Raw genomic sequence first — 15,601 nt, forward strand, 5'->3', positions numbered from 1 at the left:
TATACAGGAAATCTAAACTGGAACATTGTTGATTACATTGCAATTATTGGTTGTACGGGAGAACCCACCATGGAAGGGGAATCAATCCACCAATGCCTCTTTAAATAATGGCCTATCAGTATAAGATCACTCCAAATATTGTGTTTGTTTGATTGACATTAAAAAGTGAATGTAGATATTGAAACTACAAAAAAATTCACAGTTGTCATCCACAGCTAATGGCTTTAATTTCTAATAAAACACATGCAAATATTTTTGTTTTCTAGCTATATGGCAAATGCTTTTCCAAGATGATGATTGATATATGTGACATATAATAATGTATATATATGTATGTTCTGAGTATCAACAAAATATTTATTATTACAACGTTCACTAGCCTTGTATTAAATTTTTCTTCACACATACAAACTCTGTTAATTTAATTATTTCTCCCTTTCAATTTTTCTTCGTTTTGGTGTGCATATATTAAGAGCAATTCCAACACTGAGTTTCCTTTATATTTTTTCTGACAAATTGAGTTCCCAACCGTTCGACAGAAATAAAGTTGGGTTCCACACAATTTTCAATAGAAATATTTGAGATAGCTAATAATAACTTGTCATTATTATTTAAATAAATAATTATATAAAATTTTAATTAATTATATTAAATAATTAAATAATAATTAATTTAATAATGAAGTGAGACCGCAATAGAAACTAAAGTTAGTTCTTTCTAATGAAAAAGAAAAATACTTTGGATTCCTATTTACTATTTATGACGTAAAAATTATTTTTTATGACAGGTGGGTCATAAATAAAAATTAGGATAAATTTTTTATTAGAGATGGTCTAATTAACTCGTCAATCATATACTTAATTAGTTAAGTTCTTCTATTAAAACAGAGTTTGGAGAACTTGAAAACGGAATAAAGAGCAATAAAATTAAATTTTTTAGGCAAAACAAAGTAGTAGTACAATGACTTGACAATGATTATAAGAACCCACCATTGACAAAACCACCATAACTTTCAAGATCACAATCCCTGTAGAATATTTCCTTTATTAGCACTATGCAATTTTCATGCAATTGAAAATGAAGTGACTTCTATCTCCAATTCATTCATATTCAGACACAAAAATATAATCATAATCAGAAGGGTATGCATGTTAATTAATTATTACTATTCTCCAAATCTTAGCCCAAATTTTTGTTTTCGTGAGGCATCCAACTTCCCTCAGCTTTGCCAACTGTATTCAAATTTTCTTAGTGTATGCATGTTAATTATCTATGGACAAAATATAACAGGAACAAAGATGCGGGTCATATATATAAACAATGTAACAAAATTATGACTTATATATATATATGTTTGACGTTCATTAGAGCAAAATAGACAAGTGTATGCAAATATTCATAATCATTAGTAAAATCCATAATTTGGTTCACGTTTTTCATGGAAGAAGGACATGAATCCAAGTTGGCAAGTCACGTTGCGTTGAAAATATTTGGCACTTGTTTCAGTGTAGCAAGCGTTAAGGGACACATACATCTTGTCCCACCAAATTAACTTAATTATATTTATATTATATTGTTATTTAGCTTAGCTTGGCCATTATTTTACTTTCGGCTTTGATTTATAAGAAGATAATGTTTTATCCATACAGCTTTCAATTTAAATCTCACGGCTTGTACTTAATTATTCGGAAAGGTGAAAACTCAAGTGCAATCGACTTCACGTGAAGTTGATAGCTGAGAGTCGTTAGATGAAAATTTAGTCAAATCAGTCAAATCATCTAACAGTTCTTAGCTATCAACTTCACGTAAAGTCGACTGCACTTGAGTTTCCACCGTTCGAGAAACTTGCGCAAATTGTCAAACTCATTATTATCATTACTGCTCATCATTTTAATGTGTTTATATTTTTAATATATTTTAAAAATAGCTTTATGTTAAAATTCTTAATTTTCTTTATTAATTTTTTTAAAAAGAAAATTAACAAGCAAGGATTTATCATAGTGAAAAATAAGTGCCTAGTGGCAGGAAAATGAAGACATATAGTTAAGCCAAAAAGAATCTAATCACATGTTAATGTTCCCATTTTCACTCAAATCAGTGTCTCCAAGTAGCATTTTTCTTATTTTTATGTCCATCTAGAAGCATATATTTTACATTGTTTAAAACATGACGGTAGTGGATTGAAACCTGAGGACGAATATACCCAAAAAAAAAAAAACTGAGATGGAGAGATTAGAGTATGTATGTAATCGAGGCAATAAAATAATATATTAATTAACAAAATTTGAAAAAGAGAGGAACACGCCCAGTGGGACTCGAACCCACAATCGCTTGATTAGAAGTCAAGCGCCTTATCCATTAGGCCATGGGCGCTGTTGATGAACAATTAACAATATAATTTTAATAATATTAACTAAGATAACACCAATAATGAAAACTATTAAAAAAAAGCAAAATTTATTATTTTTTATCATTATTTTTAATTATTAACTTAATTTTTTAAATTCAAAAATTTAACAATATATTTTTATACATTAATGACTAACTACTACTAGTTAAATTAAAATAATAAATTCTGATAGTTTTTAATATTTCTCACTAAGAATATCAAATTGAACTTTCAAGCACTATCATTAACTATTAATTATGTGATAGATTTTTTTTTGGTGACTGAATTATGTGATAGATATGTCATGTCACTCTATTTGATTCAACAACCATCATAATTTTATATTATTTTTTTTAAATTATCATTTTTAATTTGTTGAATACAAATAATTAATCAATATCTAATAATAATGAAACCGTAGAAGCTAAGAAAATCCAAGTAATTTAAATAATTATGCTAAATAAATTAAAATAAATGAGAAAGGAACAAGAAGCAGGTTCTGGTCCTTAGCTTCTATATTGCTAAACAGCTAAGCTAGCTTTAAGCAGTGACTAAATTATCTTAACCACCAAGTTCAGATTTATTTAGTTGTACTTTGCCAAAAATGTGGAATCGTCAACTGCATTAACAAAATTGGTTCAAAGTATGAATCATACTGATAAAGGCTACTATCCCCAGTGATTAGACATAAAGTTTTATTTTCAATATATTTATTTAAAAAATTACGGAAACTTGGTATTTTTGAAACCCTTTATATATATATTTCATCAATTAAATTAAACAAATAAATAACTAACATATAATGGCTAAAAAATTTAGATATAGAAGTAGAATGAGTGTTATACTTTAACGTGGTAATTTTTGGTATTTTTTAAAAATTATGGGAGGTACATAAATCGTACCCTCTGATTTGTATTTAAAAAATTTTAAAAATTTGGTTCTGATTTGTGTTGAAAAAATAAAAAAATATGAAATACATAAATCGAACTCCAAATTTTTTTAATTTTTTCAACACAAATCAGACGGTCTGAATACAGAAATCGAACGATCCGATTTGTGTACCTAATAATCGGACGGTCTAATTTTTGTATCTCTTAAAAATCGAACGGTCCGATTTGTATTCCGTACATTAAATAATCCTATATTTTAAAAAAATATAACAGTAAATTACAATTTAAAAAAATACTATTATTAATCCAATATTAAAAATAAAAAAATGACATATAAGTATATAACTAATTGAAACAAATTAAATAATATACAATTTTACATAATAATATATATCAGTACAAATACTTAATTATTAGCAATTGAGGACATTGGTCATTGGTGGCAATGATTGAGTAGAATATAATATAATATAAAAATTTTAGAACTGTTACACATGTCATGGTAGATTGCGATTACGAAGACAAAGCAATCAAAACCACCAACCCCTGCTGCCTCCTTTGTCCATTGTCCTTTTCAACCTAAACTTGCAATTAATATTTGCTGAATCCTATGTATAATGCCATGTGTTCATTTAATTATTACATGTACAAAATTCACATAGCCAACATATTACATTGATGTAAATTAATGGATTATTTATTTTTTTTCCAATGTTGATCTTGTTGAAGTAAAATGCAAATGTATATGCATCAAGGAAGGAAAAATACGGGAATTTTGTGTTCTTAAAATGTTGATGTTCGTAGTTATCTAAAGCATTAGGATCTATTATTCTTTGAGCTGGTGAGTTATTTAAAGTGTTGGAATCCACTATTTTTTAAGTTGGTAACTTTTGCAGTCTCTAATTTAATTACAGTGGGATGATCTGTAGAGATAATATGATGATCGAATCAGAATGAATCTTAGAAATAGAATCAAAAATGCTATTTGTACATTAAAATTAGTCACTAAAATCAGTCACTAATATATTTCTGTATAAATATATATGTAGTTTAATTTATTTTCAATCTGTATTTGTATTTTAGCATGTATTTTATATTAGTAGTTGACTTTGGTGGCTAATTTTAGTATACACGTAGCAGGGAGTAGATTCTCTCCATTAAAATAATTAGATGGTGTCCAATGTTTAATTTAACCATTTATTATTCTCTTTTTCTTATTTATTTCTGGTCCAACTTATAAAATTAAAAGTGAGAAATCACACTGTATTCTCTCAAGTATTAAAAAAATTGGAGAAGATCAATTTCTCACGTAACATATAACTCAAATAGAATTAATAAGATAGGAATGAGTTAGGTACTTGTAAGAACTCAGAACTCTCTTATTTATATATTTGGTTGCTTATGTTATATGTTAAATAGTTATTAGAAAATCAAAAATTTTAAATTTCAAAAATTCAAAAGGATTGTATTGCACATACAAAGATTTTTGGATCTAGCCTTAATCAATATGGAGTTAGAAACATCATATCATTTTAAGATTGAGCGGTCGTTAGACTTGGAAGTCAGGTATGCAACAATTAATATTTCAATTTATTGAAAAATGATATCATACATCAATTAAGTTATTTGAAACAAAGATATATACTTCATAAAATTTCTACAACTAAAATAATAGTCTTAATTTGTACCCAAAATTAAAAAAAATAGTCTTAATCTTACCCTTTCTATCCCAAAAGAAAAAGTGTCCAATTTCGTGTGTCTCGTCTTTTTCTCTTTTTTTTCTTTTTTTTTTTTTAGTTTTTAATGATGTAGTGAGTGAAAGTGTGTGGTCCGGCATGAAACCATACCACATAAATAATGGAATAATCTAAAATCTAATTAAATTGTTTATTATGATGAATGGAATCATTAGAAAGACGAAGATATATAGTGTAGCTTAAGTATCAAAATGTAGTGAAGTTTGAATTATTAAATCAAACTTGACATTACAATTTTATTTCCATGCATTAATATATACTTTATATTTAAGTTAATACTAACTAATTGTGTCTATTGTATTACCCTTTATTAACTTTTTAGCATTTTCTTGGAATTAATACAAATTAAAAATGAGATGATGACATCATATATAAAAGGCTAATAGGAATAGGTAGGAAGAACGTAAAATATAGCAGTGTAGTGACCCACACAATGCATGGCATTGTTAATAATAATATTATTGGGGACACATTCACAGTGCTGTAAGCTTCAACTTGCATGGAAGATTCAAAAGTGACAAAAACAAAGCCTAGTTCTAAGGCTTTTTTATTTGTGTTTTGTGTGGACATCCATCACCATATGCATGCATGCAATGCAGTAATAATATCTCTTATGTAATATAATTTGGAGAATTATAAAATGAACGGTAGACAAAATATTTTTAGATGAAGTATATATTATGATCAAATAATAATAATGTGACATATATATATATATATTCAATATTAAGTATTTTATCTTTTTAAAAATCCAATTGGTATTGATTCAATTGATTTAATCTTCTTTTTTGTTGTACAAAAAACTAAGTTTGAAGGAAAAAAAAATTCATACTGCATAAAAAAAATGTTTGAGAGACAATACTTTTTATTAATATTAACTAACACGTTAGTTAAATATCTTATTTTTATATTACTAGAATATTAAATTTAAAATTTAATATTTAATATTTAAAATCATTCAAATTAACTAAAACTGATAAATTTTATTAATCATATAGCATTACTATTATTATATGATTGTGGATGAAAAGTAGATTTTGAAAAGATTAGATAATGTTCTCAACTTGCATTGCAAGATAAACTTCGAATTACTATTGCTACCGAAATCATGTCCTCAATAATAATATTATATTATTATTGTATAGTTTAAGAGAAACATTAGATAAATAAATTATTTTTATATTCAATTTTATTTTTATGTTTTTTTTGTAACTAAAATTTATAGTTATCAATCATTAAAAGATTAATTTAATTAAATACGTATTATTAAAATAACTTGATAATGTAGTATCATTGATAATTTAATTTCTTCCACATTTATTTGATGGATGATGATGAAGATAGATGGCAGGACATTTTGTAAATGTGATCAAATAATAAAAATACTTTTTTGTTTGGTTTTTCGTGTCTCAGATGGGTCGGAGATGTTCTCAAGATGAGATAGTGGAGGTCGGTCTGAATCTGGTGTTTGGTGAGTGAGATATGAGGGCAGACGACTTTTTAAATTGTTGTGGTGTGAAGGGGGTGTTACCTGCACGCTCAAGTAAAAAATGATACAGATAACAGTAAGAGTAAAATGATATATATCCTATCAGTAGGGCGGATCTCACAGAATTGGTGCCTTTTTTAAAAGTTCTCTTTTCCAACTATCAGATAACTAGTTACTGGAGAATAAATGTCCGGGTCATGGTCCGAACGCGCGACACTCGTCAAACCGACCGTTCGAGTCGAATAGTCTTATACACCAAGTCGAATTAGACAAGATGTCAGCTTAACTGGACCGTAACACTTTCACACTTTTTTTTTAGTTTCTTTGTTTCTCCCTATAATAATACTTTCAAATACTTATGTTCTTAAAAGGATTAAATTCCTATCCAATGTAAGCCTTGTATATAAGAAGGTGGACACTAAGGTGCAGCTGACTTCACGTGAAGTTGATAGTTGAGAACTGTTAAATGGTTTGACTTATTTGACTAAATTTTTATCTAACGGCTCTCAGCTATCAACTTCACGTGAAGTCGACTGTAACTGAGTTTCCACCATATAAGAAATAGTAATTAAAGAATAATAACATTTAATTGAATATCAGTATAAAATTATTTTTAAATATTGAGAGAAAAATGTATTATTTTCAAAACTTGAACAATGAATTGTCTCGTGCATTTTTTGTAATGGACGAAAATGTTGAGGTTTACTAAATTTCTATATGTAATGAAACATTCTTTAATAATATATTAAAAACCTTGTTGAATTTAAAATCACATTTATAAAGGCATGATGAATTGCAAATTTGTAATTCATACAATATTTAAAAATATTAAAATAAATATGCTAGAGAGATTTCGGAAAAGATAATTTTTTAGACCCGTCAATTTATAATATTTATTTATGATGTTTTCTTTTTAAATGCCTCAATCTGATAACAGTGATAAGTAAATAAGTTCCGACAACCTTATTTAATAATAATAGGAAACGAATAAAGTACTACTGTTTACCATGTAATCATGTATGAAGAATTGCATAATTGCCATGAAGCATGAATCACGCGTTAACCTCGTTCGTACCTTTCCTTACTCACCACTATATTAAGAACTTGATGATTTATTATTCATTTTAAATTCATAGTATATATTTAATTTAGGTACTTTTTGTTAGGTTTATATTGTAGTAGATAATCGCATATAATGAAATTTCTAGTTGAATACTATTATATAATTTAATATTTAATTAAATTATCATATGATAATTTTAAACTATTATCATATTGATATACTAGAAAACTCTATATTGTATTGGTAGTTCTTTTTGGTAGGTAAGGGAGGAGAATTCTCAATGGTTCATAATCCTTGATTAAATGACTCATTATCATGAAGAAAATTATTTTTCAATTATCTAAGCATAATGCACAAAGAATAAATGTAACTTTGTCAGGAAATAAAAATTATATAATTAATAATTTATTAAGAGCAATGCTAGGAGTCTAGTAATTTTTGTGATTGTTAGTCATCAACTAATCATCAATGATGATTTGATGGTGTGAGATTGGTGTGAAATTTCATCCAATGACTCACTTTTCTCTGCTAGTTATATGTTGGTTAAAATTCAATAAAACTGCTGGTTCTAGACTTTTCCATTTATTAAACAACTTAATAAAGTGACGGCAAAATCAGTGACAACACAATATAAGCATTGGAGAGTAAACACTGATATGAGTGATATCATATCATCATGATTCCAATAATTAAGATTATGATAAAAAAATTTAAAACCTCTTTTATACATTATTAAGATTTAAATCATTTGATCATAGGAAAGTTTCTCAGAACAAAGAAGATCATTGTAGAAGAAGAGGAAGGAAACAGAGAAAAAGCAAGCATTATATTACAGTTAGACCAAAATTAACGAATCAGCCATTGATGGCAACATTCTGATTATGATAGCAAAATGAGGCAACACTCACGAACACCTCCAAACACTTTGGAACTGAATGATTCATGTTTCTACTAAACAGAACCCCAAATTGGAACCACACACTCAGAGGCAGAGATGTCTTCTGCTTCAAACATCATCATCATTTCCGACAAAGTTGAAGCCGCCATTGGCGGGAACACCCAACTGTCCACCGAGTCAAGAAGCATGAACTCAGTCCCCGAGTCCACCGAGTCGAAGCTCTTTTCTTCTATATTTGGCAGCTCTACAATCTCGCTCAGCTCCGACGACTCTGTTTCCTCTGTTCCTTCGTCCGAGTCAGAGGAAACAGAGTCGAAGTCTACCATGGCCGCGGCCTCTGCGGCCGCGGCCTGGATATCACGTGGAGTCGGCGTGACTGGTCTAGGGAGCAATTTAGCAATCTTTGGGAAGTTAAGAATGGCTGCTTTGCCCTTGATGGACAAGGCGGCGACGTCGTGCGCACGCGCCGCCATTTCCGGCGTAGCGAAGGTGCCGAGCCAGATTCGAGATTTTTTGCGAGGCTCGCGAATTTCCGAAACCCATTTGCCCCAATTTCGCATCCGAACACCGTGGTAGACGGGGTGCTTGCTGCAGTCTCTGGGTTTCTTGGGCTTGCTCTGTTTTCTAGGGGAGCGTGTTGTGGAGGAGGTGGTAGAAGCTTCAGCCATTGTAGAATTTGGAATCAGAAGGGGAATGTTTGTGATGAAGAAGAAGAAGAATATTGATAGTACATGATAGTAGAATGATTGATATAGAGGCGCCAAGAACAGAGGCAGGAGGCAGAGGAATAGCAGTGTGTGATGAGTAGAAATATAGCTTATGAGTAGGCTTTTTGTAGCCAAAATGGTACGCTCCCATACAGGAGATATAGCGACCTTTAACCTACCAATAATATGTTCAACTATGTAAGCTCTACGATCAAATTAGTCTATTAGTATAAAATATATATTAACATATAAGATAAGGTAAATTTTTTTTTTTAAAAGTTTAGGTGCCAGCAAAACTATGTTTTGTTTGGACTTAAAAAAATATTTAAAATTTTTAATTATTTATTGTATATAAAAATAACTGTAATAATTTTGAGCTTGCAATATATATATATATTTTAGTTTGAAAAATGTTAAGAGAGCAGCATTTTTATTGGGAAGATCAGAATAAAGTCGACTTGATTCATATAGTTTTTTTTATCACATGTATTATACAACATGGTCAATAGTTGCTACAAGCTAGACGTTGATTGATGATACACTCTTGTAAACACAAACTAGGGAATTTTTCAGGGAGGGAAAGAAGAAATAAGTGAAGAAATGTGGATACTTTATGAGTAATAAAACATACTGGGGTTAAAAATGGAAATGCATAAAGATAGAAATTAATGTTTCCATTAGGGTTGTCTAGTGAAGAAAACACTACCAGGTGATGTAGTAGCGATTTCGATTTAATTTTTAAAATTTGTTAATATTATGATTGTAAATAAATTAATAAATTTTATAAAATTTTTACTAAATTTAATAATTTTACAATTTAAATTTTGTTAAAATTTTATATTTTACGTACTTAATTTATTTTTTAATTTCAGATAAAATCTTAATTTTTTCTATCTTACACAACATCACAAACATAGGCCCTACACAGGTATTTTGTATTTAGTATTTTGTACTAGCAATGTTGTTATTAATTATAAAGTTTTAATTATTTATTTAATGCTATCAACCTGGCCTTTCTGGCTAAGCCTCATAAGTCCACATCTCACCTTTCTTGTGCTCCCTTATTTAGCCTCTAGGGGTCAAAATTGTCTGGTGCATTGTCCAAACCCCATTCCCCACCTATTTAAAGGATTTTCACATCCAATTGCTGCCTTCCACAATTTCATAATTCATTAGCCCTTGGACAAACTCTATACTACACTCACCACTACTCTTACCATCATTTCTTCTTTTTCTTTTGTTTTTTTCCTTTATTTAATTATTATTATTAGAATTTAATTTATATATATTATCAGTATAACTAAATTTATACAAACAACTAATTATAAATTAGAATAAAATATATTTTTTATCGTCAAAATTTATTTCAAAAATATTTCTTAAATTTTTTTATTTGCATCAAATATATTTTTGACAGTTAAATTTTTAAAAAGGTTAGGACTAATTCAATAATAATATTAATATATGACAATTATATTTAATTTACTTGTGTTAAAGATTATTTTTGAGAAATTATTGTTGAGTTGGTATTAAATTTTTTAAAAAGTTAGTCATCAAGGATATGTTTCAAGCAATTCAAAAATTTTTTGACATAAAATTGAAATAAAATAAAACTTAAAATTTTTTTTAAATTTTTTAATAAATTTTAAAAATAAAAAATGTATTTTATCCTCTAAATTATATCAACAAAAATAATTAATTTTTATATTTAAAGAAATAAATCTAACTAGATAATCGTATAAATTTTTTACACTATTATTGTACTAAAATTAAACTACTATTATTATTATTATTATTATAAAATGTTTTGATTTATGTGGTTTCTAATTGTTAGGACTTGGGATAGTACTAATTGAGATAGAAGAGAATTAAAGTCTTAATCATCCATTCTAAGAAAAATGAATGCATGGGATGATAACGCACTTGATCTTTTGGGAGTCTAAATATTCCATTAATGTCTTAATCATTGTTTGTAAGTTAGTAAGCATAGCTACACATTGACATATATATAACCAAGTCCATAGATTATAGACAGATATAGGTTTGCTTTGCTTTCGCTTATTAATCAACGACACCAATATATAATGCTCTAGAATCTAGATTTGTAGGGGGTGGTAACCCTTAATTGCTAATTGCTATGGATTATTCAGAAACCGGCGGGTGAAAACTCAAGTGCAGTTGATTTTACGTAAAATTGATATTTAAGAATGGTTAGATGATTTGACTGATTTGATTAAATTTTTATCTAACGATTTTCAGCTATCAACTTCACATAAAATTGACTGTATCTGAGTTTTCACCCGATTCACATTACCACTATGAAAATGACACATCTAAATTAGATGCACTAAAAGTAAAAATCATTTCAGCATCACCATCTATATCACCATCACCAATTATTCAAGATATATGTAAGCGTGAAAATCACATCAATCTACACATGATAATAGTATATGCATATATAAATGCACAATATCATATTTAGTAAAATAAAAAAAAAATTGATATGATATATATTTTTTTAAATATTCACAGGTTAAATTCTTGAAGAGTAATTTGAGCCTTAATTAGGTGACCATACATCATAAAGGAATAAAAGAATATATATAAGCTAAGCATGCTAATTCCAGCATTATACAATCAAATTACTTAGCATAATTTCTTAGGGTTTCCATAAGTGCTTTATTTTGAGTGTAGACTAGGGAGATATTACATTATTGCGTGTTTGTTGGAATAAATATAATATAGAATACTATGTTGTTCCCAAACAGATAATGATTACTGATTAGGAATACTTTTATAATCATTTTTCTATTACACTAAAATATGCTACGTACTGTTTTCAATTTTCTGCAACATTGAAGTTTTGGTATACATTGATCGCTATTGTCGTGACATTCATTATGAAAAGTTTAATTTATTATTTTCAATATTTTACCAATATTTCGCAACGTATTATATCTACAATAATACTGTGATAATGCCAATAATATATATTGAAAGTAGTCGTCTAATATTAAATAAATCTTTGAGGTTGTAACTTCTAAATTAAGAATTTCATCGTCAATTATTATTAGAGTAGAATGACAAATAAATTTTCGATTATTTACATTTTGTGTTAATTAGTTTTTAAGAAAAATATTAATAAAGTTTTTTAAATAATAAACATAGATAAATTAGTTTAAATTAATATTTTTTATTTTAATTATATAGACTAATTTAAAGATAGTATAAAATTTGAATTTGTTATTTTTAATGGATTTCATATTAAATTTATTTAATAAATTTTTATAGTATTAACTGAAATAATTAGCTGCTATAGTATTAATTTTCTGACATTATCTTTAATTAAACACTATGCAAGATTCTGAATACCCAAAACACTACTTGAACGTAGGAGCAGATATTTATAATATTTTGTTTGGTCTAAAACACAAAGCCCCCTAATTAGAAACTTATGGCATTATTCAGAGAAACAATTTTTGCCCACTCTATTCTGCTGGATCACGTGGCCAGGCCTTCAGGCTTCAACACAAAAACACAAACACAGCTATAACTAGCACCTTGCTACATTTCTGAGACAAGAGTTAGTTGTTTGATCCATCTTCTGCATCTGACAACTTGTAATTTAGTTATCACCTTAGATATTATATGGGAAAGTATGAGGAGCCAATGAAATATTTATACAATATGTACAATGGAGGTTTACGGAGTATTAGAGATATAATCATTAGTATTACATTTTTCCATCAGCTGAAGCTTTTGGGATGAGTGGTATCATGATATGGTATTAAAGCGCTAGATCCGAAAAGTCAAGAGTTTGATCTTTGGTGAACCCAAAATTAATTTTTTGAGAAGATGTTTATTATCCTTGTACTCGAATGGTTATTCTAAATAGTATAGGAGATGTTCATTTTATAACTTAATAGCCATTGTACACATTGTACAAATAGTCCATTGTCTTCCTAGCAGGATCCTATATTATATTGGATCAAACTTTATTTTTAAATTATCAATCAAGGACTCATCATATTACTATACAAATATACAATACGCATATGAAAAATATTTGATAACAAAAAAAAATTAATTAAAAATAGTAAAATATGTTTTATTTAATATTTATTAATTATTATAATAATTAATAAATATTAAAAAATTAAAGTAAGTTTTTTTTAACATTTTCGTACACATATATAATTGCTTCAATAATAATTAGGGTATGATAATGAATGATGAGATTCTCATGATTAAGTTTATTTTATGTATGATGAAAATTGTTGTTTTTTAAAAATGTTATTTGTTTATTATAAAATCAGTTATTAATGTATTTTTGTATAAATAATATATGTATGGTTTAATTTATTTTTAATGTATATTTATATTTTAAAATGTATTTTATACTGATGGTTAACTTTAATAGCTGATTTTGGTGTACACGTAACATAATTTTTTATTTTTATATATAATTGAACAAAGAACAAATTAGATAAAATATTAGAAAGATATTAATAATTTTATAATAAAATAAGATTAAATTTTTTTTTAAAAGAATTAAATTAAAATTTATATATAATTTATAACCAAAAATTAAAATTTAGGGAGGTCATTACCCCCTTCTCACTACAAGATTTCGCCTCATCATCACTAATTGGATAAACATATAAAACGTTAAAACTAAAAAAAAATAACATATATATAGTTGAGTTACATAAATATCTAAGAGAATATTATTCACAGCAATAATAACATAATAACTTTATTAGCATTTTAAATTTGTTCATTTTTACCTTTTCTTTTTATGAGAAAGAGTGATATATCATATATGACATCACATTTCTGTAGCCATAGCGAAAGTTTTGTTTGTTACGAAATAGTCCGAAGGTCACTGCCACAAAAGCTTGTTATTTTTGAAAACTCCACAAAATAAATGCTGATGAGAACTTTAGTTACTTGAAGTGTGTGAATGAATACGTTTAAATCTTTAGCCTTAGCTTCCATAAGTTTATTAAGATACACGGTAGATCCCAGTGTGATGATTGCTAGGAATATTACCATAAATTCCAACTCAGGCAGGAATAAGAATCATTTACAGCTAATGACAATTAATGTGATGTGTCTTTTTAACAAGAGTGATATCAGGACAAAGAGCCACTGATCATAAAACAATTCCACATTTGTTTCATTTTTTAGGCACTCCAAACCTTCATATATATAAATGCATATTCATTGAGCCTTCATGTTTGAGGTACGTATCTAATACATACATGGATACGGATGATTGTATATACGTACTTCCATGCATGCATGACAAGATAATAACTAAGACTATATAAATACAACTATGCTATTTATACATTAAAATCAGCTATTAAAATTAATTATAAATATAAAATATATGTTAAAATATAAATACACATTGAAAAAAAATCAATAATAACAAATATAATTATACATAAATATATTGGTGACTAATTTTAATAGCAAATTTTAATGTTCAAATAGCATTTTGGTATGCCTATGGTGAGTTATATACGTTCTAGCTAAACTTAAAAATATTTTTTAAATTTTATTTTATTTTAATTTTATCTAAAAATTTTTCAATTTACATCAAATTAAATATATATACCACTGATAGTTAAGTTTTTAAAATATTTAAGACTAATATAACAATAATGCATGACAATTATATTTGATTTACTTGTGTTGAAGATTGTTCTTATATAATTATTGTTGAACTGATTTTAAATTTTTTAAAAAATTAGCTGTCAGGATTATTTTTGATGCAAATAAAAAATTTTTAGGACAAAATTAAAACAAAATAAATCTTAAAAATATTTTTAAAATTTTTATATTCAAAGTTTGATAACTATCAGTAAAGATCTAATTAAAAAAAATCTAATATAATAATTCATTGATAAAATTTTAAGGACAAATATAATAGTTAACCCAATTTTTTATTTATAAATAAAATAATATTTTGTTTAAAGTTTTGTTATGCTCTGTAATGTTTTTTTTTTTGGACGGTGCTCTGTAATGCTTAAACTTTTTTTTGTTTCCGTTAGGGATGTTTAGATTTCGTTTTCAAAAAAAGTGAAGCCCAGTACGGGTATAACCATTGTTAAGGCCCACATAAAAAGGCCCAAAAATATTCTGAGACAAAAAAAATGACACGTGAGTCCTGCGTGTTCGTGCGCTTTGGGTTTCTGCACTGGTGTGTGAGAGAGAGAGTGGAGAATGATAGCGTGCAGGTCTGTGTTTCTGAAATTCACCAACACGTATGTTGCTGCTGCTGCTACTGCTACTGCATCACATCGTATCTTTCAGGTTCCGTCATTCCCCACTCGATTTGTTTGTCTATAATTTTTAAATTTGTTCTAAGATTTTGATTTGAATTAATTTGAGAAT

The 15,601-nt window shown here is 27.4% G+C and overlaps 2 protein-coding genes and 1 non-coding gene across 3 annotated transcripts in view; 1 reads left to right on the forward strand and 2 right to left on the reverse strand.

Moving 5' to 3' along the window:
- Nucleotides 1-2,300: 2,300 nt before the first annotated feature.
- Nucleotides 2,301-2,373, reverse strand: TRNAR-UCU (transfer RNA arginine (anticodon UCU)). Its single transcript has one exon. It is a non-coding gene; the product is annotated as a tRNA-Arg (tRNA).
- A 5,916-nt stretch (nucleotides 2,374-8,289) lies between these two features.
- Nucleotides 8,290-9,311, reverse strand: LOC107459758 (dehydration-responsive element-binding protein 3-like). Its single transcript, XM_016078015.3, has one exon. It carries the CDS (start codon nucleotides 9,152-9,154, stop codon nucleotides 8,540-8,542), a length of 615 nt encoding a protein of 204 aa, XP_015933501.1. The 5' UTR covers nucleotides 9,155-9,311; the 3' UTR covers nucleotides 8,290-8,539.
- Nucleotides 9,312-15,398: 6,087 nt separating this feature from the next.
- LOC107459518 (uncharacterized) overlaps nucleotides 15,399-15,601 on the forward strand; it is a gene marked incomplete in the record, with an annotated part of 4,313 nt that continues 4,110 nt past the window's right edge. The window contains 1 exon segment of the mRNA XM_052252099.1: nucleotides 15,399-15,520. Within this exon segment, the coding sequence (XP_052108059.1) occupies nucleotides 15,431-15,520 (90 nt within the window).

The sequence above is a fragment of the Arachis duranensis genome, chromosome 7, assembly GCF_000817695.3.
Source record: "Arachis duranensis cultivar V14167 chromosome 7, aradu.V14167.gnm2.J7QH, whole genome shotgun sequence".
NCBI lineage: Eukaryota > Viridiplantae > Streptophyta > Magnoliopsida > Fabales > Fabaceae > Arachis > Arachis duranensis.